Source organism: Moschus berezovskii, chromosome 27 (genome assembly GCF_049115385.1).
Source record: "Moschus berezovskii isolate FMDL1 chromosome 27, NW_MosBer_1.0, whole genome shotgun sequence".
Classification (NCBI taxonomy): domain Eukaryota; kingdom Metazoa; phylum Chordata; class Mammalia; order Artiodactyla; family Moschidae; genus Moschus; species Moschus berezovskii.
Genome location: NC_142486.1, coordinates 14,744,003 through 14,766,952, shown reverse-complemented (window position 1 = coordinate 14,766,952; position 22,950 = coordinate 14,744,003). Strand labels below are relative to the sequence as shown.

At 54.1% G+C, this 22,950-nt stretch overlaps 2 protein-coding genes across 3 annotated transcripts; one reads left to right on the top strand and one right to left on the bottom strand.

Moving 5' to 3' along the window:
- The first annotated feature begins 1,659 nt into the window (after positions 1-1,659).
- On the top strand, positions 1,660-7,587 carry SLC5A2 (solute carrier family 5 member 2). Its single transcript, XM_088832802.1, has 12 exons — positions 1,660-1,836; positions 2,888-3,052; positions 3,373-3,478; positions 4,279-4,359; positions 4,511-4,740; positions 5,061-5,196; positions 5,436-5,543; positions 5,670-5,820; positions 5,920-6,088; positions 6,165-6,380; positions 7,145-7,274; positions 7,361-7,587. The coding sequence occupies exons 2-12, from the start codon at positions 2,957-2,959 to the stop codon at positions 7,585-7,587; spliced, it is 1,650 nt and encodes a 549-aa protein (XP_088688928.1). The 5' UTR covers positions 1,660-1,836; positions 2,888-2,956.
- RUSF1 (RUS family member 1) lies at positions 6,563-22,728 on the bottom strand. Of its 2 annotated transcripts, XM_055409935.2 has the most exons (13): positions 22,195-22,728; positions 21,891-22,005; positions 17,408-17,453; positions 15,767-15,799; positions 15,581-15,686; positions 13,142-13,243; positions 10,878-10,948; positions 10,614-10,798; positions 10,475-10,532; positions 9,463-9,533; positions 8,638-8,781; positions 8,458-8,535; positions 6,563-7,979 (listed from the first exon to the last, which is right to left on the bottom strand). In XM_055409935.2, exons 1-13 carry the CDS (start codon positions 22,474-22,476, stop codon positions 7,882-7,884), a joined length of 1,389 nt encoding a protein of 462 aa, XP_055265910.2. In that variant the 5' UTR covers positions 22,477-22,728; the 3' UTR covers positions 6,563-7,881. The 2 variants fall into 2 exon arrangements, with proteins under 2 accessions (XP_055265910.2, XP_055265911.2); XM_055409936.2 differs by lacking the exons at positions 6,563-7,979; positions 8,458-8,535; positions 8,638-8,781 and adding an exon at positions 8,877-9,105.
- Positions 22,729-22,950: the final 222 nt, after the last annotated feature.

Genomic DNA, 22,950 nt, shown 5'->3' with positions numbered 1-22,950 from the left:
TGAGCAGGGGAGTGACACTGTCAGATTTGATTCTGAAAATAATTCCTTGGGACTTCCCTCGCAGTCCAGTGGTGCAGGATTCGGGGCTCGGGTTTGGTCCCTAGTCAAGCAACTAGATCCCAAATGCTGTAACTGAAGATCCTACATGCCGCAAGGAAGATCGAAGATCCCACGACACAACCAAATAAATAAATATTTCAAAAAAGAAAGAAAAAGGCTCAGTGGTAAAGAATCTGCCTGCCAATGCAGGAGACACAGTTTCGATCCCTGGTCCAGGAAGATCCCACATGCCACAGAGCAATTAAGCCTCTGTGCCACCATTACTGAGTCTGCGCTCTAGAGCCTGGGAGCTGCAATTAGTGAGCCCACACACCACAACTACCAAAGCCCAAGTAACCTGGAACCCATGCTCTGCAACAAGAGAAGCCGCCGCAAGGAGAAGCCTGCGCACGGAAAGAAAGAGTAGCCCTTGTTTGCTGCAACTAGAGAAAAGCCTGCACAGCAACAAAGACCCAGCACAGCTAAAAATAAATAAAAATTATTTTTAATCAACATTTTTAAAAAGAAAGAAAAGGATTCCTCTGGGTTAGTTTGAACTGGGGGGCTAGCTCAGCCAGGTTCCCTAGGTCAAAGCTGAAGGATAGGCATTTTTAGCCGGTTAAAGAAGTCATTTTGAGCCCAAGTCTTTGGAGAATAGATGGGGGCTAAGGCCCTGGAAGGGGAATACGCTTGAATTTGAAAGTGTCCAGCTCCCCAGGACCACAGTCTTCAGCCTCTGTGAGGCCTGATTCAGCTAAACAAAGCTGGGGAGCAGGAGAACTTGTCGGCTCACTGCCCCCGGGGTAACCATTAATCCTTCCCAGGGGGAAATCCAGGGGCTGGGGCCCTGAGGGGCAGATCGTGGGCAGAATGGAGGAGCACACAGAGGCAGGCTCAGCTCCAGTGCTGGGGGAGCAGAAGGCTCTAATTGACAATCCTGCTGACATCCTAGTCATCGCAGCTTATTTCCTGCTGGTCATTGGTGTCGGCTTGTGGGTGAGAAGCTGGGAGATGCTGCTAGGGCCCTGCTTCTGGAGCCTGGGGGGAATTCTCAGGGAGCCCTGTGTGTGGCGGGGGAAGGATGCCTGGGTCTTTGAGGGAGAAACCCAGTGTGGGACAAGCAATTCTTCCTTTGATAGTTTCAGGGCGGCCCAGCCCACACTCAGTCGCGCCTTGTCTGCCCACTTCGGGGCTGGACTAGTTTTAAGGGGTCAGTGGCTTTTCATTGGGACAGCATTCTGAATGAGGTCTCTGTTCCCCTGTCTCCATAACAGCTGGTTGAGCAGAAACCCGTATCCAGGGCCCACAGGAAAGTCAGGCCCCATCTAGCCACATTCGGGCTTGGGGAGCTGGATGCTGGGTTAGGGCCTGGGTGGATCTGTGTCTTGGGAGGAGGCTGGAGGTGGGGTCGGGGAGGAATAATCAGGGGAGCCGCACGCTGGTTAATATTCAGCCTGGAACAAGGCTGAGGAATGTGTTGAGGAGGCTAATGAGGTCCAAAGATGTGCCCCGAACCCAGGCCTCTCCCTACTCCCATCCCCCAGTCCATGTGCAGAACCAACAGAGGCACGGTCGGCGGCTACTTCCTGGCGGGACGAAGCATGGTGTGGTGGCCGGTGAGAGAGGCAGGGCTGTGGAGCGGGAGGAGGCCTGGAGAAACAGCCTGGCTCACCGCCACCTCTGGCCACCCAGGTCGGGGCCTCTCTCTTCGCCAGCAATATCGGCAGTGGCCACTTTGTGGGCCTGGCAGGGACCGGTGCAGCAAGCGGCCTGGCGGTGGCTGGATTTGAGTGGAATGTGAGTCCCTCCTTTTGGCCAATAACCCCACCCCCACCCCGGGAACACCTGGAGGGGTCACACCTGGAGAGGCTCCAGGTGGAGGTGTGAGACCAGAGTTGGGACTTTCCAACTGTGCCGTGAGGCTAGACTTCAAGTGATGCTCAGGCAGCCAGCTTGGAGGCAGAAGCAGGTGGGAGATCCCAGGATCGGGGCAAGGGTAGGTCTCGAGGAGGTGTATTAGCTGATCATATCAGCATGGGGGTAAGATGCTTGAATTCAGAGGAAGGAGTCTGTTAGTAAGCAGTGTTTTAATAACAAAGTTGATCATAGTATGGCTGTAAATAAAACTGATCACACGAATAATAGTGTTCAATACTGGGATACAGCAGGTGGTTTGATTTGCTGTTGCTATGTGAGCCTAAACCAGCCACACCCTCATTGGCCTCAATTTACTCCTCTCTGAAATGGGGTGAACAGTCTCAAAGTTGGTTAAGTGCTTCTTCTGATGCTTTCCGAAGCGGTAGCCTGTCAGCATTTTTAAGCCAAATGAAAGCCCCTCGCAGAAAAAGGGCAGGAGAGGAAGCTCTGGGACTGAGGCTTGCCTCTGAGACTTGGAGAGATCAGGGCTTTGAGCTCAGGGCTTCCTGGAGGAGGAGGCCTCTGAGCTGAGCCTTGAAGGACAGAAGGTTTGGGTGGGTGGAGAGGAGAGGAGAGGCAGAGGCTGGGGTTGGGCTGAAGGGTCTGTACTTGGATTCAGGTGCTGGGGGTGGGAGGAGGAGGAGTCTAGGGGTCATCTTGGGAGAGATGGCCAGGGGTCATGGCCTGGGAAGGCAAGAAGAGCTGTAGTTAAGGGCCCAGCGAAGTATCAAGAGCTTGTCCAGAAGGCCCAGAGCCCAAGGTCATCGTCTGCATTTGTGTCCTCTGGGGCCCTGGTGCGACCTTGCCTTGGAGTAGCATGTTCCCCACGAGAGGAAGGTTCTTCAGACCCCTTAGGGGCGAGGACGGTCTCAGAGCAGGATCTCGGGCGGGGAGTCACCCCCCCGCCCCCCTTGTCGCTCTGTGCCCGCAGGCGCTGTTCGTGGTCCTGTTACTTGGCTGGTTCTTCGTGCCGGTGTATCTGACCGCGGGCGTCATCACTATGCCGCAGTACCTGCGCAAGCGCTTCGGTGGCCATCGTATCCGCCTCTACTTGTCCGTGCTCTCGCTTTTTCTGTACATCTTCACCAAGATTTCGGTAAGCACGCGTGGTGGGCGGAACGGGCTCCTGGAAGGGTGTGACCACCCAATGTAGGTCTCTAGAAAGCCCCCGAGGGGGCACAACTGAGGAACAATCGCTGTAACAACCTAATGGAGGCAGGGCCTGGAAGGAATCGGTTTCTGGGGCTCCAGCCATAGTGGGTGGTATCAAAAAATGAGGCTACTTTTGAGGTGTGGCCAAAAGTTTGGCCCAAACATGACCCAAAAGTTTTGGGTCGTGATTCTGGGCAGGAGGTGGACCTGGATCCCCACCCTGGCCTCTGAATCCTGACCTGCGCGCTCGCTCCTTCCCTCAAGGTGGACATGTTCTCCGGGGCAGTATTCATTCAACAGGCTCTGGGCTGGAACATCTATGCCTCGGTCATCGCGCTCCTGGGCATCACCATGATCTACACTGTGACAGGTGGCGGGGGCGGGGTCTTAGGGAAGGGAGCCGTGCTAGGGGCGCGGACTGTAGGCGGGGCTTAGGGAAGAGAACCGTGCTAAGGATGTGGGTGGGGCTTAGAGGAGTCACCAAAGGTAGAGGGCTGGAGAAGTGTGATGTGAGCAGAAGGATCTAAATCTTTGGAAAGCAAACTACACCTCCCCCACCCCAATCCTCTACCCCTCCCCCTCCCCACCCTCCTTCCGCCTCCACGTTCCTTGGATTGGTCCGGAAGTTCAAAGCTCCAAGCCCCTCTTGGGCCTGGACAACAAAGACTTAAGTTTTTATTAACGTCTGGGAGGGGCGAGTGGACTTGGCCAGACTCCAGGATAGCTCACCAATCCCAGTGCACGTCCGGGGAGAACGGGGTGGGGTCTGAGGCCTGATGCTAGACTAGAGTGGGCGGGGCCTGGTGCCAAGGCCTGCTGAACGGCCCGGCCCCTCGGGATGGGTTGGAACTGAGAATTGGACCTTATAGGATCACCTCCTTCTGTTACATAGACGAGAAAACCTGGACTTAAGAGGAGGGCCTGTAGTGGAGGTCCTACATGGGGGGCACCTGTCATCCGTGGAGCCCCAAACTCAGCCCCACTGTGCTCACCCAGCCCTGCCTCCTGACCCCGGAGTGCAGGAGCTCGGAGAATGGGCCATCATTTTGAAATTTGCCCTCCAGGAAAATTAACTGGAAAAGGGGACCCCTTTTCCAATTCTCGCAAAGACAGTCTATGTACTAGAGTCAGCCTGTCTGGGCTGTGCCCCCTGACCCAGGCCGGTTGCAGGAGGGCTGGCGGCGCTGATGTACACGGACACGGTGCAGACCTTCGTCATTCTTGCGGGGGCCTTCGTCCTCATGGGTTACGGTACGGGCTCAGCCCACGGGGGAGGGGCGCGGAGGTCGCAGCTCGCAGAGCTCTCCAGCCGGTAGCAGGGACATCGCGCGTCTGGGGCGGGATGGTCCGAGGGAGGGCCTTGTCGCTGGCGCCGGGTCCCCTGACGGCCTTGCCCTCACAGCCTTTCACGAGGTGGGCGGGTATTCGGGACTTTTCGACAAATACTTGAGGGCAGTGACGTCCCTGACGGTGTCCGAGGATCCGGCCGTGGGCAACATCTCCAGCTCCTGCTATCGACCCCGGCCGGACTCCTACCACCTGTTCCGGGACCCTGTGACGGGGGACCTGCCATGGCCCGCGCTGCTTCTGGGGCTTACTATCGTGTCCAGCTGGTACTGGTGCAGCGACCAGGTGAGGGGTCGGGGCTGCGGCGGGACGCCAGGCCGGGGGAGAACCTGCGGGGGTGCGGAGCTGAGATGGGTGGAGCCTGAGCCCACCTGGGAAGCCAGGTGGAAGGCGTGGTCCGAGCTGGGGTGGGGGCGGGAGGCCTGCCAAATAGACCTACGCAGATGGAGGTGGATCCAAGGGCAAGGTCTGCTCTTGGAACTGAATTGTCCGCCTCGAGGGACCAGCGGCGGGGCCCAGATTAGAGAGGCGACTTGGGGCCAGGCCAGAGAAACGGCGAGCTGCCCGGGGCTGGACGCGGGTAGTTTGAAAGCGCCTCGCCGCAGGTCATAGTGCAGCGCTGCCTGGCTGGGAAAAACCTCACCCACATCAAGGCGGGCTGCATCCTGTGCGGCTACTTGAAGCTGACGCCCATGTTCCTCATGGTCATGCCGGGCATGATCAGCCGCGTTCTTTACCCGGGTAACATCTGCCACCCCGTCCCGACCCCGAATCCTGAGCCCCATCCAGACCCTTTCTCAGTGGAGGAAACAAGTGCCCGTCTCCCATTTCCGTTCCCGTCCGAAGATTTGGGCCACCCAGTCCCGCCTCCCACCTGGGGATCCCATCTCTCCTCCACTGGGATTCCCGGTCCCCACTTCGGCGGTCCGAAGTTCCAGACCCGGCCCCGCCCTAGCCGCGTGGCGCCCTCCTTCCCGCAGACGAGGTGGCGTGCGTGGTGCCCGAGGTGTGTAAGCGCGTGTGCGGCACCGAGGTGGGCTGCTCCAACATCGCCTACCCGCGGCTCGTCGTGAAGCTCATGCCCAATGGTGAGGGCGGGCCCCGGGTTGCCCCCCATGCCCACAGGCGCCAGCGCGAGGCGTCCCCCCTCGCCCGGCCCGCACCCTCCGGCGTCCCCTCGCGGCCGCAGGCTCACGGCTCCAGTCCGCCCGCAGGTCTGCGCGGACTCATGCTGGCGGTCATGCTGGCGGCGCTCATGTCCTCGCTGGCCTCCATCTTCAACAGCAGCAGCACGCTCTTCACCATGGACATCTACACGCGCCTGCGGCCCCGCGCGGGCGACCGCGAGCTGCTGCTAGTAGGACGGTGGGCCTGGGTTTTCCATCTCGGGCCCCGGGGGAGGGGCGGTAGGGACAGGGGGAGACCGGGTCCCGGGTGGAACCTCCCGATGGCCGCCCACCGCAGGCTCTGGGTGGTGTTCATCGTGGCCGTGTCGGTGGCCTGGCTGCCCGTGGTGCAGGCGGCGCAGGGCGGGCAGCTCTTCGATTACATCCAGTCGGTCTCCAGCTACCTGGCGCCGCCGGTGTCGGCCGTCTTCGTGCTGGCGCTCTTCGTGCCCCGTGTCAACGAGAAGGTGAGTGTTTGCACATCGGGCGCTGGGGGCCGAACTCGGACTCCCGAGGAGGCTGACGCGCTCTCGGGCCCCGCAGGGCGCCTTCTGGGGACTGATCGGGGGCCTGTTGATGGGTCTGGCACGCCTGGTTCCCGAGTTCTCCTTCGGCTCCGGCAGCTGCGTGCGCCCCTCGGCGTGCCCCGCGCTCCTCTGCCGCGTCCACTACCTCTACTTCGCCATCCTGCTCTTCATCTGCTCCGGCCTCCTCACCCTCGTGGTCTCGCTGTGCACACCACCCATCCCGCGCAAGCACGTAAGTGCGGGCCTCGCGTGCAGGCACTAAACGTGGGCGGGTGTGGTCCCTCTCCACTCAGAGGCTGCAGTCTGCTTCCCACGACTCCCAGTGGGGAGGATCTAAATGTCTGTAAGGAGGTTTAGTGAGGGCAGACCAAGGAGTCCAGTTTGAAGCTTTACTTGCAAAGCAAGCACAATGTGTTGATTCAAATCAAGTTTATTTGAGGTGGTTTGGAGGTGGCCTGAAGATTATGGGGGAGGTGAAAGCGCCCCAGAGTTTTGGCCTGAGTGGTGGCCAGGAGGGACCGAGTACTACCCCAAAAGCCCCCAAAGGGCTTGGTCTTGTGCTGCAGGAAGGCGGGTGCCCCAGGACAGAGCTGGCTGGGGAGCAGGACAAAAGAGCCAGGACCCAGAAGGAAGGGCAGGACTCCACAGGTGCAGAAGGGGCAAAGGCAGCAAGAGGAAGCCCTGGTAGCAAACACCCACAGCGAGGAACACCACGTTGGCAGGGCTGGAAGACTAAAGTACTAGAATTGAATTGTGAGTGTAGACAGGGGACATGGGGGTGATGAAGCCGAGGGCAGAGCAGGGCCAAGAGTTTTTAAACACTCAGTTGAGGAGCTTGGGTTTAGCCTGAGGACAGCCATGGAAGGTGGTCCCGGGCTGCTGTGCAGACTGGACAAAAAGAAGTGAGGGAGTGCCGGTGTGGATGGGAGACGTCCTGCTCTGGGGTGGGGTGGGGGGACGGCGCTCCCACTTGACCCCTGCTCCCCCCTTCCCCAGCTCCACCGCCTGGTTTTCAGTCTCCGGCACAGCAAGGAGGAGAGGGAGGACCTGGATGCTCAGGAGCTAGAAGGTCCGACCGCAGCCCCCGTGCAGAACGGGTGCCCTGAGCACGCAGTGGAGATGGAGGGTAAGGCACTGCCCGGGAAGTTGGGGCAGGGGAGCTGGGGGAGCTGAGTGTCCTCAGACTCACTGTCAGGCCTCAACTTCTCCCAGCGCCCCCGCCCCCAAGGCCAGGCCTGTTGCAGCGGTGCCTGCTCTGGTTCTGTGGCGTGAGCAGGGGTGGGGCGGGCAGCCCCCCACGCCCTACCCAGGAGGAGACGGCTGCCGCAGCCAGGCGGCTGGAGGACATCAGTGAGGACCCCCGCTGGGCCCGCGTGGTCAACCTCAACGCCCTGCTCATGATGGCTGTGGCCACGTTCCTCTGGGGCTTTTATGCCTGAGGCCCACTGTGTTGGACACCCTGAGCCACAGCTGCGAGATGAGTGGAGGTGGGGAGCCCCCTGTGGTGAGAAGGGCCTGGGCCCAGAGAGTAGCGGGGAGGCCCTGGGACCCCTACTTGTTTCTGCTTGGGACCCAGTCCATTTGACTGGTAGTCACATCCTGTGAGGCCTTGGCCAGCTGGCCACTGTGGATCTCCTAAGAACAAATAAATCTGCCTTGCCTAGGTCCTGCTGCGGCCAGAATGTCCTTGTTCCAGGCCCCTGTCCTGAGACCTGGGCCTCTGGCGGGGCTGCTCACAAGACCTTCTTTTCTGGGCACAGGAGCCACGTGGCCCTCCACTCGTCCACCTCGAGCTGGTGCTTCTCAGTGCTCCAGCCCGCATCCTGTAGACCTGGGGACAGGGCAGAGGGGTGGTGCTGCAGGGGAGACTGGGCGAACCCTGGGGAGAGGGGTAAGGCGCAGCACCGGCTGGGTACACTGCTCAGGCTCCCCTTGCCTCTGCGGGGTGATCTCTGGTGTAAAATGAGGCTAAAACCTCATCTGGTTGCTGTAAGAATTCATCAAGCAGCGCAGGGAAAAGGGCTGGAATGGAGTAGGGGCTAAATGAAAGATCATCAGCAGTAATTCGTGAGCCTTCCCCCTCCCACCGAACCCACCACCCACTCCTCTTCTCCAGTGCCAACTGGGCTTCCATAGTCTGTCACAGACCATCCTAACCTCCCCGTCCTGCAGACAGGGAAACTGAGACCCAGACTTGAGATCACAGAGAGAAATCCAGGTCTTCCACCTCCCAGACAGAGGGGTAGGGATGGGGCTAGGCAGGGCCTCTGGGGAGAAGGTTCAGGAGCCGTGGAGCAGAAGGATGTTACCTTTCAAGAACTTTGGGAAGAGCTTGTCCAGCACTTGGTGTGTCTCCCTGACAATGACCCAGTTCTCTTTCTCAGGACCTGGACAGGGGTGAAGAACCAGAAGCTCCCAGGTGCCGAACAGGCTCCTTCCCCTCTCTACCCTGCTTTGGTCAGAAGAAGCCTAGACTGCGAGGCATTTACCTGCCTGTACTTGGTTCCTCAGTTCCTCCAGCTCTTCTGGGAGGGGTCCATCTCCCCGCAGGGCTCCAAGCACCAGCCCGTGAGTGGCAGCCCTTAGAACAGCCTCAGGTCCTGCCATCTGACTCAGGACAACCTGTACCTGGTCTGGAGAGATCCAGGGACAGACTGGTACCAGGCAGGGGCCAACTCTGAAACTCTCTCAGGCCTACCTGCCTGCTTCATCCCTGTCTGGCCCAAAGGCCTTGGCCTGGCATGAAAGGCCAGCTCCCACCTTTTCCTTTCCAACTTCATCTCCTGTCACTCCCCAATGCTCTGGCCAAGCTAAAATGCCCAATTTCCAAGATACAATTTCAAAACAGCTCCCTGAGGTAGGCTTATTTTGCATGTCTTTAATAGTGAGAAAAAGCATCTTTTAACACACGACCAGTAGACCATTAAACTTTAGTGCCTGCTTCCTCAAGAGGTGACCTGAATAGGAGACAAAAGAGGTTCCTCAGGGAGAACCAAAGGTCACAATCTCATTTGTTTGTGCTGCAATGTAAAAGTGCTTTTATATAATTGCCTTTTTTGATCCTCACAAAAACCCTGCAGATAATAAGGCAGGTGTAATTAGCTCCACTTTACAGAGTGGCCAAGGGAACTTTACAGGGGCATGAAGCTATATAATTTGAATGGATTTGATCTCAGCTTCAAGCTCCCTTGAGGACAGCAGGCAGACTCCAAACTGTCCAGTGTGTGTCCAGAGCTTGGGGCCCAGGGGCTGGAGGAATGAGAGGCCGAGCCCAGGAGGGTGAGTCTGAAGCTGGGAGAACACGGCACACTTACTTAGTGACTGGTCCCAACGAAGGAGGTAGGGTTCTTGGTGCCCCTCAAGCAGCTGTTGCAACTCAGGGACACTAAAGGAAACAAGAGTGTGCAGTTGGTGGCGGGGGGAGAAGACAAAGCAGGCGTGACCATCCAGTCACTGCACGGCCACCAATGGTTAACCCAAACTGTCCTGCACCTTTCCCATCCGCCCCTCAGCTGTTACCCTCCCCTGCATTAACCCTTCCTTTCTTCCCGCATCCAACAAACACACCAACAAACATATCTTCTTTGTCTTACAAGAGTCACTTGAGTAGCCCTACACTCAGGCAAGTAAATATCCACAGGGTAGAACTACTTTATTTGGCGGTTCAGAAAGGCCGATCTGGGATTTCTCTAGTGCTCCTACTACAAGGAGCATGGGTTCAATCCCTGGTTAGGGAACGAAGATCCCACATATTTATGTTATACACCGCCTGCCCTCAAGCACCCACAGTGACACCCCCCACCACCACCGCCAGTGGAAATGAAGAACCAGAGAGGTAGGGCTTGGTCAGGGGAGGCCAGTGATAATCAGAACAAGGAGAGCACAGGCTTCCCTGGTGGCTCAGTGGTAAAGAATCTGCCTGCCAATGCAGGAGACATGGCTTCGATCTCTGATTCAGGAAGAGCCCACATGCCACGGGGCCACTAAGCCTGTGCACCACAACTATTGAGCCTGTGCTCTAGAGCCTGGGGGCTGCAACTGCTGAGCCCAAGTGCCACAATTACTGACGCCCTCGAGTCTAGAGTCTACTGACGCCTAGAGTCTGTGCTCTGCAACAAGAGAAGCCACCACAGTGAGAAGCCCCTGCACTGCAACTAGAGAGTAGCCCATGCTCTCTGCATCTAGGGAAAAGCCCATGCAGCAATGACCAAAAAACCCAGCACAGCCAAAAATAAATAAAATTATTAAAAAAAAAAAAAAGAACAAGGAGCACATGTTGAGGGGAGGGTGACAGAGGTGATGGGTGGGAGACGTTGGGCCACTCACCTGGACATCACACGGTGTAGGGGGGCCCCCAAGGATAGAGATACAGATGACCAGAAACCTGTGGGAAGCTGGAGTCAGGATGCCCGGGCAGAGGAAGGAGCTAGGAGACATAAGACTTGAGCCCAAGGGGTTGGGTCACCTGTCCACAGTGGCTCCATCTGATTGGCTGACGTGGGGCCAAGTACCTCTCCCCGCTGAAGGAAGTGCCTCAGGACCAGCCAGAGCCGCTGTTCATTCAAGGTCTCTATGACAAGGGCCCGGACCGCTCGGTAGTTGGCGTAGATGTGGAGGGCAGTGAAGAAGAAGAAACAGCCGAGGCTTAAGCTGGGGCGAGAGAGTGAGCTGGTCCATGGGAGCAGAGGCCCAGCCGGGCGCCTCCTCCCTGCCTTGGATCCCAGCTTACCTGGGGCTATCGGACACCAGGGGCAGCATCAAGAGGCTGACCAGGAGTCCTGCCAGGTTTACCAGTGTCTCCTGGAAAATGGCAGAGGGGTTGGGAGCTGGAGGGCTCCCCTCCAGGCCAGACTGAACATCCCTGAGTGCCTTTCACCATAGTCCTCCCTGCCCCAGACTCTCCCTACACCGATATGGGTGCCTAGGAAATTGTTAACATTTTTGATGAGTGAGCCATCCTTTGAGATACCATCTGCTTCTCTGCCCAGCTAAATGCAATGCCCGTGGAACATTTGTTTTGCAAGCATCGCTTGTGTAGCCCTACACTTAGGCAAGTAAGTGTCCACAGAGCAGAACAACTTTATTTGGTGGCTTAAAAAGGCTGATCCGGGATTTCCCTGGACTTCCCTGGTGGTCCAGTGGTTAGGACTTCATGTTTACACTGCAGGGGCCATGGGTTCAATGCCTGGTCAGGGAACTAAGAATCTACATGCCGTATGGTGTGGCCAACAAAAAAAGAGGCCAATCCCCCCAGCCCCTTGGTATGCAATAATAGGCAGACACTTCTGCAAAGGGGTCAACGAACTACCTAGGAAGAAATGCACAAAATCCCAACTTCCCTGGAGAATCAATGTTATCAGACCCCACTGATGGCCCAACATGGCCTGACTGTGCCTACCTTAGGGGAAAAGACCCATGGCCATGACCCCCGACTCATCAGGAGGGAGAAGTCTGAACTGGGATCCCTGACTATGGGGGTCCCTGGGATAGGTGGTCCTGGTACAGAGGGCCCTCCCCGGGGTGGGAACGGTCATCTCCAGCAGACACATGGAGTGGCAGCAAAGCAACAGCTTCAGAAAGCAGGGGCCTGGTCCCGGGCTGAGCACCGGTCTCGGGTGCCCCAATGACCTTACCGCCTCTGAACTGAGGAAGCCCTGGGGCCCTGGAAAATGGGCCTGGGGGTGGAAGGGGCTGGAGGTTAGAAAGAGAACAGGCGAGACAGCAAGCATGGGGCTGGGAGATTCTAAAGGGAAGGGCCTGGTGTACTCACTCCCTAACAACCTTGGAAAAGACAATGGGGAAGAACTCATGAAACCATTTCTTGAGAGAAGGGACAAGCCCAGGGGGACCCAGGGAGAATCAACCTTTCTGTGTCTTTTTTACCTCAGCTGTGGAGTGGCAACAATGATACCCTGCATGAATCCATTGTAAGGATTTCATGAGTTCAGACAAATGAAATACTTGGCACACGGTTAATGCTTAAAAAATATTAAATTGTGTTGGGACTTCCCTGGTGGTCCAGTGGTTAAGACTCTGCTCCCAATGTAGGGGGCACAGGTTCAATTCCTGGTCAGGGAATTAAGATCCCAGCACAGCATGGCAAAAATAAAAAGAACCTGTGTTAATATTATTGAAAATAGTTAGTTTTAATTTACTTTAAATGAAGTTCTATTTCACAGACTCATATAAGAGAAGGCCAGAAAGCAGGACTGGAGAGAACAGAGGTTCCTTTTTTTTTTTTTGCCACACACCCCCCACTCCCTCCACCCCCGGCATGTGGGAGCTGAGTTCCCTGACCAGGGATCGAACCCACGCCCCCTGTACTGGTGCAGAGTCTTAACCACTGGACCACCAGGGAAGTCCCAAGAATAAACATTTCTAAATTGCTTCAGTGTCAAAACCATGTCACACTTGTGACCTCCCTGGGCCTCACTTTCCACATCTGTAAAACAGAGACAGTAATAGTGTCTATCTTAGAGGCTTGGTGTGAGTTAAAGGATTCACACAAGTACTTAGCACAGGAGTACAGAAGGATCCCATACCTTAAGGGTTTGGCCCTAGGAATATCCCCATCCCCACTCCAGGCTCCTCTGGTCAGGTGAGGGGCTGGGCGAGAAGCGCCTACTGTACAGCCAAGCAGAGGCCTCAGGCCGGTGACTCCAGGCACCTCCCTTTCTAACTTGCCAGAAGCTTTAATATGTGGGGCCTCATGCGGTCAGAACACGTACCTCACAGGGTGAGGCTCTGCTTAAAGAGGATGAGGTCCAGGGCAGGGGCTCACTCCTGGCCACAGGGGCAGCGGGCAGGGCCTGGACTTGTTGCCACAGAGTCTGAGCCCTCACACCTGATGACCTGTCCGAAGACTCACAGACGCTTCCTCCCGCCTGTCTCCCAGCGCTCCCCTCAGGAGCCCTCAGCTTCATATTCCCACACTGGCCCTACCCCCATATTCCCCGTGTGCCCCACACCTTCCCTCCAATTCCGGCTGCTCACCTGGCTGCCATCCTTGGCTGACACGTCGGCCATGTTGTTTCTCCGGGCCTGATGCATGGTCAGTGCGGCCCGAGTGGCCCCACCAGCCACACCCACGAGGCACTGGGGGGAAAAGGAGAGTAAAAATCAGAGGGGCTGTGAGCTGTGACAACACAAGTGTTTCTGGGGGTGAGCAAACAAATGGTTCAAACCAGTTTGGAAAAAGTAGGCCTCAGGCCACCCCCCAGCGAAATCCTGAATGCTGTCCTTGGTCTCCCATTCTCACCCTGCATTTCCACTAGGCCCACCTCCACTGTCTTGTTCCAGGAGAAAACTAAAGGTGTGCCTGCCATGCCACCCTGTGGACCCAGCTCCAAGAAACTCACTTTCTTCCCCCCAGGTGGAGACCCGAAGGCCATTCTTAACCCAGAACTTCCCCAGCCTCCAACGTCTGCTTTAGCTGCCTCCTCCCCTGGCGGAGCTCTCAGGACCAGTCTGGCTTGCAACTTGGGACTTACATTCTCCCTGCCTGGAACGAACTACATTTTCTTTCTGCCCCAGCCAAGGCCTAGCCAAGCCTTCCAGGCCGGTTCAAAAACCACACCAGTAGCCCTGACCGCCTAGGGTTCTCCCTCTGAGATGGGAGAGCTCATCGACTAGACCACTGAAGGCTTTCACTCATTTGTCGAATCTCTTAGATGTCAGATACACATTTCGGTGCTGTGGTAGACTTCAGATACAACTAACTGCTGCCCTTCTGAAACTTGGAAATCATCAGATAGTAAATAAATAAACCAGTGATGACATGATCAGCGTTTGTTCAAAGGTAAGAGGAATGCAGTATGAAAGGAGGCTGCAGTGATGGGTGGGGACCTGATCTCACAGAACCGCAAAAGCCTCATTAAGGTCTTTACACCAAGAGCAACAGGCAGGGCGGTGACCTGATTTGATTTCCACTCTAATAAGGACTATGGGGTTGCTCTGAGGACTGAAGAGCGGTGAGAACAGATTCAGGGAGATGACCTTGGAAAATTACTGTGTTTTTTTTAAGCAACAAGGACCCACCAGGTGACATGGGGATGCAGTCATAAAAGGACTGGAGAGATCTAAGAGGGGAAAATATAGTCTTGAATGGAGGCGTAGGCGAGGGTGACAGGTGACAGGGGGAGGAGGCGAAGGCATGGATGACAGCCAGGCTCCTGATTGTTGCATCTGGGGGATGGAGGTGCTGGTCACGAGACTAGAACTCTGGAGAGGGGTGGGAAGGGGGAGGGGAAGTTCATAGGTGCTGGAGTCCCTTACTTAACAGATGAAGAGACTGAGGCCCTCAGAGCAGAGCTCAATGCAGTTACTTCGGCAGAGGTCACAATCTTTTTTTCCTCTGGGGTTTCCTGCCCTCGAGGGGGAGGGGTGCTCACAGCATTCAGTCCTGGGCCAGGGAGCTCAGCAGCCTCCACCTTAAAGAGCTGTCGGCTCCTAAATGTCAGTCATGCCACGTGGAATAACACACATGATTTTGAAGGGATGGTTGGGCCTTTGCGATAGGTCTTAGGTATTTTTTTTTTTTTTTTGCCACACCACAAGGCATGTAGAACTTCCCTAACCAGGACTCGAACACCAAGCCTCCTGCGGTGGAAGTGTGGAATCTTAACCACTGGATTGCCAGGGAGATCAATTACGTGTCTTCCCGACTCTTTACTCTGCGCCTGGTACTTAACCGTGTGGGCAAGACAGGCTGGGCCTCAGGTTCCGTCTTCGGATGAGGCCAACCTGAAGGAACCATGGGTGAGCACCCCGGCAGGGAGGGGTCCGGATTCACCCCACTGGCCCCTCCAGCTTCACTGTCTGCTCTGCGCTCTGTCGGGCCACTGGACTTTGACCTGCAATGCTCTTTCTGCCCACAACACCCACCCTGCAGCTCACACTCATTCTTCAGGGCCCACTCTCAGGGAAGACCTTCCTACATCCCCTGAGCAGGCCAGAGTCCCTGCTGAACCCTCCTGCAGCCCCTATACTTCTCATCTGGAATACCTATAGCTATCATTCAATAAATATTTAATTACGTGTAGCTTTCTTTCAAAGATGGGAGGGCCTGTATTCTGTGCCAAACATGCAGCAGGCACTCTTAATATTTTATGGAAACAATGAAAGGAGGCCAGAGGGCTGGTCCCACGGTGTTGACAATGGATCACCCCTTCTATCTCTTGCTCAGAGGTCCCTCACCCACCCCGGGCTCCAGACACCACCTTAGACCACCTCAGACTCTAGAGGGCGTCTGCCTGGAGAGGAGGATCAGAATATACCGTTTGGTCTGAGAAGAAACATCTGAACTTTTTCACTCTTCTAGAAGTGGCTTGAACACAGGGCCCAGGCTGGGCTGCCCTCGGGGCTCCAAGTGAACCCCCGCAAAGCACCAGCTGGGCAGGAATCTTGGGTACAGGGGTGCCCCAAGATGGGTACCTTGGCCAGGTTGCTGATGCAGACGGTTATGGTGAAACAGAAGGGCAAGATGGGAGCCATTATCTCGAGGAACATGGCAATGTCGTTGAGGATGTCAGCAAAAAGTCTGGGGAAGGGATAGGGGGTCAGAGGTCAGAGACCTTCATGCTAGAAGACTCCCCTCTCCTCGGCTCCAGCCCTTCTCACCTCCACTGCTTGGCATTACAGTCCATTTTGCTCCTGTGGAGGAGAAGATATTGGTCAACAATTTGGATTTAAGGGGAAAACACATCCTGTGGGCAGTGTGGGCCATCCTCAGGACTTGGGAAGGTCCAAAGGGCTCAGAAGAAGAACCCACACCCCAGCCAGACTTCTGTCCCCACACCCTGTGACTGCTGCCTGAAATGCCACCATCAGAGGGAGGACCTTCAGTGGTCACTCACATTTCCCCCTTACTAACCCACGAGGCACCGAGGAAAAAACTGATTGTCCCGTGGCTGCTCCCCATCCCCTGACCCTCCTGGGAGGGAGACCATCCCTGGGTTCCTCTGCCATCTGCCCTCCTCTCTTCCTCCTGCTTCAGAGGGTACCCAGGAAGAAGCCCGCATATTCTGTAAGCACTACATTTAGCGTAAACACTACCCTGCGTGTTACAGACAACCAGCCTGGAGAGGGGTCCAACTTCCCTTGGATCACGTGGAGAATGAGGATGGAATGGCCAAGAGAAAGAGCCAGGCTCTGACACCCAGCCTAGGACATCTCTATTTCGCGACACCATGGACAGTTCCCTCCTCTGCAGGTGGCGTGACTCCTGGACCCTTGTACAAACCCCCAGGGACCCCTTCTCCAAGATCCCAGTGGCAGGAAATACTATAGCCCTCGGGTGAGCTCAGACTTTGCAGCATTAACACTGACCCTGAATTTGAAATCTTCTAGACAGAAAGACAGCATTCCTGGGTGGAGCATGGGGTGCACACAGGGAACTCCTGAGGGAACTAATACGTGATAAAGGCGGAACTAATACATGACAAAGGCAGAACTAGAACACGAGGGCTCCAATGCCTCAGAAAGAGCATAGGCTTTAGGTTCAAATCTCATCTCACCAGTTGCAAGCTCTGTGACCTGGTCTATTTTACATCTGGACAAAGTACACATTTGATCCTACTCTATACAGTTGTTAGAAGAATTAGAGAGGATACATAGAGAGCTGGTGAGGCCCAGTTTGGGTTGATAACCGCAGCTGGCATTTACTGAGTGCTTATTACATGCTAAACACTTTAGAGACACTAGTTCACTGCACCTCACCACCACGACTGATGGCAGATATTAAATCATTCCTGAGGTCCTCCAGTACTGACCAGAAGAGGAAGCAGGCAGCACAAGGCCCTCAGTTCCTTCTGGATAGATGGTGACATGTATCCCACATGGGACAGGGATTCCAATTACCTCCCCAAGCCCACTCTCCACAATTCAACCACGTGTCTAAGCCACCTCACTGCAGCAGGGTCATTCCTTTTGAGCTGACCACTGTCTAACCCAGGCATCTCTTTTAACAAGCCAGCAAAGGATGCTCAGAGCATCCTGGCTCCCTCTGTTTTTCCAATGATGGGCAGCAGAGGGGCCAATCAGTGCTCTTAAAGGCAGATCTCATCCCGGCAGTAGCTCTGTGGCTTCACTGCTTGGTGACCCCGGGAAGTCACCTGTACTGGGTACTCATTAAAGACTCCTTAGCTCTGATGTACCTGCTAAATTTCCCCTCCCTTGGAGATGGGTAGGAATGAGGGGGAGCTGAAAACACAGCCAGGGGTGAGACAGACATGAGACTGTGGATCAGGAAGAAAAACTCACCCCATCCACCAGGCAAAGATGATGCGGCCCAGCATGCCAGTTGAATCTGGGGGAAAGAAGCATTGGTAAGGAATAAGCAAGAGCCTTGGGTGCTGTGGGGCCTGGAACCAAATGGCTTTCCATCTTGGGTCACTGCCTTTGGGAGCTTATCCCGGTTTAGTAAGTTCTAGCTGCATGATCGGAGAAGGCAATGGCAAGCCACTCCAGGACTCTTGCCTAGAAAATCCCATGGATGGAGGAGCCTGGTGGGCTGCAGTCCGTGGGGTCGCTATGGATTGGACACGACTGAGCAACTTCACTTTCACTTTCACACATTGGAGAAGGAAATGGCAACCCACTCCAGTGTTCTTGCCTGCAGAATCCCAGGGACGGGGGAGCCTGGTGGGCTTCCGTCTATGGGGTCAGAGTCGGACACGACTGAAGTGACTTAGCAGCAGCAGCAGCTGCATGATGGGGTCAGAAGTGCCTAGACTTAGTAGTCCCTCAGTACGTAACCCAGAGAACTAGGTACCCACACACATCAAGAGACATGGCCCAGAAGGATTCTTTGCAGCACTGTTTATAATAGCAAAAAACTGGGACACCTACTGCTCACCAACAGGAGAATGCATAAATTCTGGCTCACTTACTCAGGGGCATATTAGACAGTTATGAAAATCCAATGGACCACAATTACTCACATTAGCATGGATGGATCCTAGTATCATCATCCTGTATGAAAAAGTCAGTCATGAAAACTACATACAGCACATGCTGTTCGTAAAAGAAAAAAAAATCCCTGATGCTTTCATAAAAGAAAAGACCCTGATGCTGGGAAATATTAAAGACAGGAGGAGAAGGGGGCAACAGAGGATGAGAGGGTTGGATGGCATCACTGACTCAATGGACATGAGTCTGAGCAAACTCTAGGAGATGGTGAAGGACAGGGAGGCCTGGCGTGCTGCAGTCTAGGGGATCGCAAAGAGTCAAACACAACTTAGTGACTGAACAACAAATGCTCTTCATAAAGCTTGAAGACAACTGAAACTAAACACTATAGTGTTGAGGTATATATATCAATATGGTAAAACTATTTTTTTTATAAAAGCAGGAAACCCTCTGTGGAAAGTTCAGAGGTTACTATTGATAGTCTAGTTATTAGGTTGGGCAGTGGGTTCACAGATAGTCATTAGAGTATAAATAAATAAAAAGGATTTGAACTGCAGGTTGGGGACAAGAGAGCTGGGAGTATAGGGCAGAAGGAGAGGCTTCCTCAGGCTGGGGTGAGTCAGAGAAATTTCTGGAATCCACTTGACTTTCATTTGCACAAGTGCTTACTGGCTCTCCACTGTATGCCAGGCACTATGTGACGGTCTGGCCGGGAGATGTGCATGTGGCAGGGTCTAGTGGACCACAGTGAACCAGAGAGTCATGGTTCCAGGCTCCAAAGCAGACAGCAACCATGATTAAGGACATACTCACCTGACAAAGGGACTACTCTATTGGAAGTCATCCGCAAACCCTTGTCAGATGTGGAGGCTGGCACGAGGATACAATAATGACACACATCCTCGCTGTCTTTGAAAGTCTACACTGTACACCACTCTGCTGCTGCTGCTAAGTCGCTTCAGTCGTGTCCGACTCTGAGCGACCCCACAGACGGCAGCCCACCAGGCTCCACCATCCCTGGGATTCTCCAGGCAAGAACACTGGAGTGGGTTGCCATTTCCTTCTCCAATGCAGGAAAGTGAAAAGTGAAAGTGAAGTCACTCAGTTGTGTCCGACTTTTAGCGACCCCATTGACTGCAGCCTACCAGGCTCCTCCGTCCGTGGGATTTTCCAGGCAAGAGTACTAGAGTGGGATGCCATTGCCTTCTCCGTACACCACTCTAGGAAACTTAATTCCCACCTGGTCCTCTTTGCCTCACTTACAGTTGGCTGAGCTGCAAGATCTAGAAACTTCTGAATCCTAGTAAGGGGTCAGCTGTCCACAAATTGTACTTGGCTCCCTCTGAAAACCCTAACTGGCAAAAGAGTGTGGCAGTTAAGGGTGGGACACAGGGGCTTCCCTGGTGGCTCGGTGGCAAAGAAACCACCTCCCAGTGCAGGAGACACAGGCTTGATCCCTTGTCTGGAAAGATTCTATTACTGAGCTTGTGTGCCTAGAGCCCATGCTCTGCAACAAGAGAAGTCTGTGCGCTGGAACTAGAGAGTAGCCCCCGCTTGCCGCAACTAGAGAAAAGTCTGCACAGCAGCGGAGACCCAGCACAGCTAAAAATGATTTTTTAAAAAAACAGCTGCTAAAAAAAAAAAGTAGGAGGGGACATATGTATACCTATGGCTGATTCATGTTGATGTTTAACAGAAGACAACAAAATTCCATAAAACAATTACCCTTCAATTAAAAATTAAATAAATTAAAAATGTAGCACACTGGAGTCAGTCAGTGTGGGTCCAAATCTTGGCCCTGTGACCATAGGCAAATAGTTAAACCTCTGGGCCTCAGCTTTCCCCTCTGGAAAAGGAATTCATAAAGCATCTACCCAGTATGGCTGTGGCAGAGATTAAGCTGTATATTACATGTCAGTGTGCAAAATGCCTGGCACACAGCAGGCTGTCAAAATACTGGCTGCTCATAGTATTAATATCACTAGTTATGACAGTTAACATCATGTTCCATAAAGAGATCTGTAACTAGAAATGACCATATCAAAAAATTCCAAGGGAGTTTTTTATGTAAAGCTCTGCATGCAAATTTCTCATGTTTGATGGAAATAAGTATGTAACATCCTTTCTAATGAATGGGGCTTCTTTTAATGTCAAGGTTTTATAGTAAGTGGATATTTTTTCATCTTAAAATGGGTCTTGTTTTTTTCTTAATAACCCGCCTGAGCTGAGGATATATATAAATATGTTGGTGATTAGACTAGAGTGCTTAGAAATGACACGAAACTACTGAGCCCAGCACCCACTGCTTTCCAAACACTTAAGCAACAGGAATGCAATAGAAAAGATCCAAATTAAACAGTGTAGAGGTAGGAAAATGTACCCTACAACTAAAACTCCTGGGTTCCAATCCAAGCCCCACCACTTACTGGCTGTGACCCTGGGCAAGTTACTGTTATATGTCTCAATTTCCCCATCTACAAATTGGACACAATGACAACACCCATCTCAGAGCTATTGTGAATGCTGAATCAATACATTTAAAAACCCGTATACTGAGACTTCCCTGGTGATCCAGCAGTTAAGATTCTGCCTTCAAATGCAGGGGACACAAATTTGATTCTTGGTCAGGGAACTGGTATCCCACATACCTAAGCCTGTGAGCTGCAACTACTGAGCCCTCAAGCTCTGGAGCCTGTGCTCTGCAACTAGAGAAAGCCTTTATGGTCAATGAAGAGCCAGCACAGCCAAAATTTAAAAAAACCCAAAGACTAGTACATAACAAGTACTGTTCAGGAACTATTATTAATATTATTAAAAGAAGAGACAACTCAAACAAGAGCCACGGATCACCACCACTTTTCCACTGACATGCACTCTCAGAGAAACAGCTTCTTTCCAGAGGTGACTCACATTTGGACAGTTTGGTTAATGCTAAGGGTACAAGCAGGAGCCTCCAGATTCTTCAAAAGATCCAGGGAGGCTCACCACAGCTGTGGCCAGTCTGACGGCAGGAGCAATGAGCCTTAGGTCTGATTTAAATCCCCAATGGGAACAACAGTGAAAGACAAAGGATGCAAGAGACAACCAAGGGCCCTCCTGATGGAAAACAGTTCCCCCTTTCTTTTCTGCTTCACTCTCTAGCGGGCATGGTACCAAACTGTATCTCTGTGCACTCCCCGCCCCCTCTAATGGTTTTTCAAAAAGCAGTATACATGCAACAGATGGTTACTATAGTTATCACTTATAGATCATCTACTTTCCCAGAGGATCCAAAACACCTTTCATTCTTCCCCAAACTTCCTCTCTGCCACTCAGGACCTATTACAAAATTGTTTTTGTCTAGAATTAACTAATTTCCCACACCCCAGACAGTTGGCAGTTTTAGTCAATAATTGAACTTGTAGGCAGTCCTCCACAGATGAAGAGTAAAGGGAAGCGGAACATTTTGCTTAGGAGTCTGGGCTCCAGATGATTAAGGGACACTGAACAGCATGTACGGGGAACAAAGAGCAGCTTCAAGGCTGCTGGGCGGGATAAGGGTATTCCTGCCCTGTGTTATTCATCAGTTGTCAATAAAGACAACACAAATGTTTTACTCAGTTGAATTTTGCTTTTTAACGGTACAAGGCACTCTTCGAGGAACAGGGGAGACTTGGCTCCTGGATTTAATCAGACAGGAATGCATAAACATACTCATCACAGCTCAGAGTTAGATGTCAAAACACTGGGAGAAGGAAAAAGGAGGGGTTGGGCTTCCCCGTCGAAGGAAAAGGAGGACAGAGATGATGGCAGGGCTGAGAGGAGCGATGGGTGAGGCTTCAGGGGTCCAGCTCACCTTTCACGAGCCAGGTGGCCGTGGCAGCTGAAACAGAGGCTTTTGCGTCCCCTACCCCTATGCCCAGCAAGACTGCGTGGGTGGCCAGGGAGCCCGAGAGGCTGGAAGCAAAGGCCTGGAGAAGAAAAGAAGTGGGGTGAGGAGTAAACGCAGGTGCATGGAGCTTTGAGATCTATCATCAGCCCCACATCACCGGGGTGTGTGGCCTGGGACGTGTCACAGCTCGTCGCTGGGTCTCAGTGTTCCGTCTGTCAATGGGAAGGGCGGCTACATGTCTCTCCCTTCCCCAGTCGGCCAGGCTGACCTGCACGGAATCCCACAGCTGGTAGGGCAGGTAGTCCGGGCTGACGCTATCGGGGAAGCCCTGGGGCAGGAACACGGCCAACAGCCGGGAGAGAGGTGGGGAGGCAGTCCCGGGAGCCACCCCTCCGCCCCCATCTCGTCCTCCGGGTTTCGCTGTGAAGGCCCCGGAGAACCCCCACCAGGGGCGGCCCCAGGCCTCCCACTGCAGGCTCCCGTCGGGGGCGGCACGGCAGCTCCGGGCCGCCCCGGAGCCGAACTGCTCGGAGCACAAGACATCAGCCATCCTGAAACCCTCTCTTCAGTCCTGCAAAATGGGAAACGTGGCCACAGGACACTTCCGGCTCCACTACGGCGGCTGCAGAGGGACAATCTTCCTCCGCGAAAGGGCCTCCTGCTTCTGCGTCTGCTTTCAATCAGCGACATGGTTCCTTTCCAGCCTCCCGGCCCTGCCTCGACCTCCCGGGACTGGTCGTTCGTCGTCCTGGTTCTTTGTAGCATCTTGTCTGGGGCCGCGGGAGCCCTTTGACTCGCCAGACCCAGGAGATACTGGCTTTGCTGTGACCCGCGACTTCCGGTTATGGGGAAACTGGAAGAGGGCGTCCCTAGGGAATTGCGTTGCGACCCAGTGCAGCCACAGACTTTTTAGCTGTTTGGCCTTGAGCAAGTCAGTGTCCCCTCTGGGCTTCAGGTGCCTTGTCAGCTGTGAGGCCAGAGACTATATTTTACTCCTATTCCTAGTACCCAACATATAATAGGT

Coding starts and splice junctions, on each gene's coding strand:
- SLC5A2 (XM_088832802.1), top strand. CDS start 2,957: ATGCCGCAGTACCTGCGCAAGCGCTTCGGTGGCCATCGTATCCGCCTC. Junction 6,089..6,164: donor TGCCCCGTGTCAACGAGAAG/GTGAGTGTTTGC, acceptor CGGGCCCCGCAG/GGCGCCTTCTGGGGACTGAT. Junction 7,275..7,360: donor GCACGCAGTGGAGATGGAGG/GTAAGGCACTGC, acceptor AACTTCTCCCAG/CGCCCCCGCCCCCAAGGCCA.
- RUSF1 (XM_055409935.2), bottom strand. CDS start 22,476: ATGGCTGATGTCTTGTGCTCCGAGCAGTTCGGCTCCGGGGCGGCCCGG. Junction 13,244..15,580: donor GCATCAGCAACCTGGCCAAG/GTACCCATCTTG, acceptor TTTTCCCCCCAG/TGCCTCGTGGGTGTGGCTGG. Junction 9,534..10,474: donor CTACACCGTGTGATGTCCAG/GTGAGTGGCCCA, acceptor TGTTTCCTTTAG/TGTCCCTGAGTTGCAACAGC.